Source organism: Salvelinus sp. IW2-2015, unplaced genomic scaffold, assembly GCF_002910315.2.
Source record: "Salvelinus sp. IW2-2015 unplaced genomic scaffold, ASM291031v2 Un_scaffold10423, whole genome shotgun sequence".
Classification (NCBI taxonomy): Eukaryota; Metazoa; Chordata; class Actinopteri; order Salmoniformes; family Salmonidae; genus Salvelinus; species Salvelinus sp. IW2-2015.
The window spans coordinates 1-1,586 of NW_019951681.1; the positions used below are offsets into that span (position 1 = coordinate 1).

A 1,586-nucleotide genomic window follows, 5' to 3' on the forward strand; every position below is an offset into this window, starting at 1 on the left:
GAAGTTTATCAAGGTTAGTCAAAAATTATATATCTTTTGCTGGTTTGTTACGATCGCTAACGTGCCTATTGCTATCGCTAACGTGCCTTGATGAATGAATGCGGTAGTGTGGTAGGCTATTGTAGTAAGCTAATATAATGATATATTGTGTTTTCGCTGTAAAACACTTAAAAAATCTGAAATATTGGTTGGATTCACAAGATGTTTGTCTTTAATTTGCTGTACACCATCGATTTTTCAGAAATGTTTTATGATGAGTATTTAGGTATTTCACGTTGGTCTCTATAATTACTCTGGCTGCTTCGGTGGCTATTTTTGATGGTAGCTGTGATGGTAGCTGCAATGTAAAACTGATTTATACCTCAAATATGCACATTTTTCGAACAAAACATAGATTTATTGTGTAACATGTTATTTAAAGGACTGTCATCTGATGAAGTTGTTTCTTGGTTAGTTTGGTTGGATCTTGGTTAGTTATGTTGGTTTTGTGCATGCTACCTGTGCTGTGAAAAATGTCTGTGCTTTTTTCTATTTGGAGGTGAGCTAACATAAATATACGTGGTGTTTTCCCTGTAAAACATTTAAAAAATCGGACATGTTGGCTGGATTCACAAGATGTGTATCTTTCATTAGCTGTATTGGACTTGTTAATGTGTGAAAGTTAAATATTAAAAAAAAATATCTTTTGAATTTCGCGCCCTGCACTTGAAGTGGCTGTTGTCATATTGTGCCCGGCCTCGGGCTTGCAGCCCAAAGAAGTTTTAAGTCTGCTTGAAAATCTATGGCAAGACTTGGAAATGGCTTTCCATCAATGATCAACAACCAACCTGACAAAGCTTGAAGAATAAAAAAAATTATAATATGCAAATATAGTACAATCCAGGTGTGGAAAGCTCTTAGAAACTTACCCAGAAAGACTCACAGCTGTAATCAATGCCAAAGGGGATTCAAACATGTATTGACTTAGTGGGTGTAAATACGTATGTGAATACTTTTTTTATATAGATTTGCAAACAATTGTTTTTACATATTTTGACTTTGTCATTATCGGCTATTGTGTGTATGTGGGTGGGAAAAACATCTATGTTATCTATTTTGAATTCAGGCTGTAACACAACAAAATGTGAAATAAGTCAAGGAGTATGAATACTTTCTGAAGGAACTGTATATAAAGTGAGAGTTATCTGATGATATCTACACCACATGGTTTCACCCAGACAGACAGGCACAGAGCACGCAGGAGTCGAGAGGAGGAGGGAGACTCTGAAAGGAACTTACGACTGTCTTCTTGGTCCTGGCTCTGGTTCCTTCGGCTGAGCTACGACGGGCCAAGGTCTTGTGTTGGTCCTGTCTGGGACATTCTCCTGTATCTGGTTCCCCTCGCTGCAGCAGTGTACTGTCCTCCTCGTTAAGAGATTGGTTTACTGCCGTCCCAGACACAGCTCCATACTGCAATAACAGCACAACAACAACCGTGAACACTGGATCCCAGTCTGTCTGTCTGTCTGTCTGTCTGTCTGTCTGTCTGTCTGTCTGTCTGTCTGTCTGTCTGTCTGTCTGTCTGTCTGTCTGTCTGTCTGTCTGTC

The 1,586-nt window shown here is 39.0% G+C and overlaps 1 protein-coding gene across 1 annotated transcript in view; it reads right to left on the bottom strand.

Annotated features, from left to right (window-relative positions):
- Window positions 1-14: 14 nt before the first annotated feature.
- LOC112079941 (uncharacterized) overlaps window positions 15-1,586 on the bottom strand; it is a 10,155-nt gene continuing 8,583 nt past the window's right edge. The window contains exon 3 of the mRNA XM_024145740.2: window positions 15-1,449. Within this exon, the coding sequence (XP_024001508.1) occupies window positions 1,210-1,449 (240 nt within the window). The 3' untranslated portion in view covers window positions 15-1,209. The remainder of the gene's footprint in view (window positions 1,450-1,586) is intronic.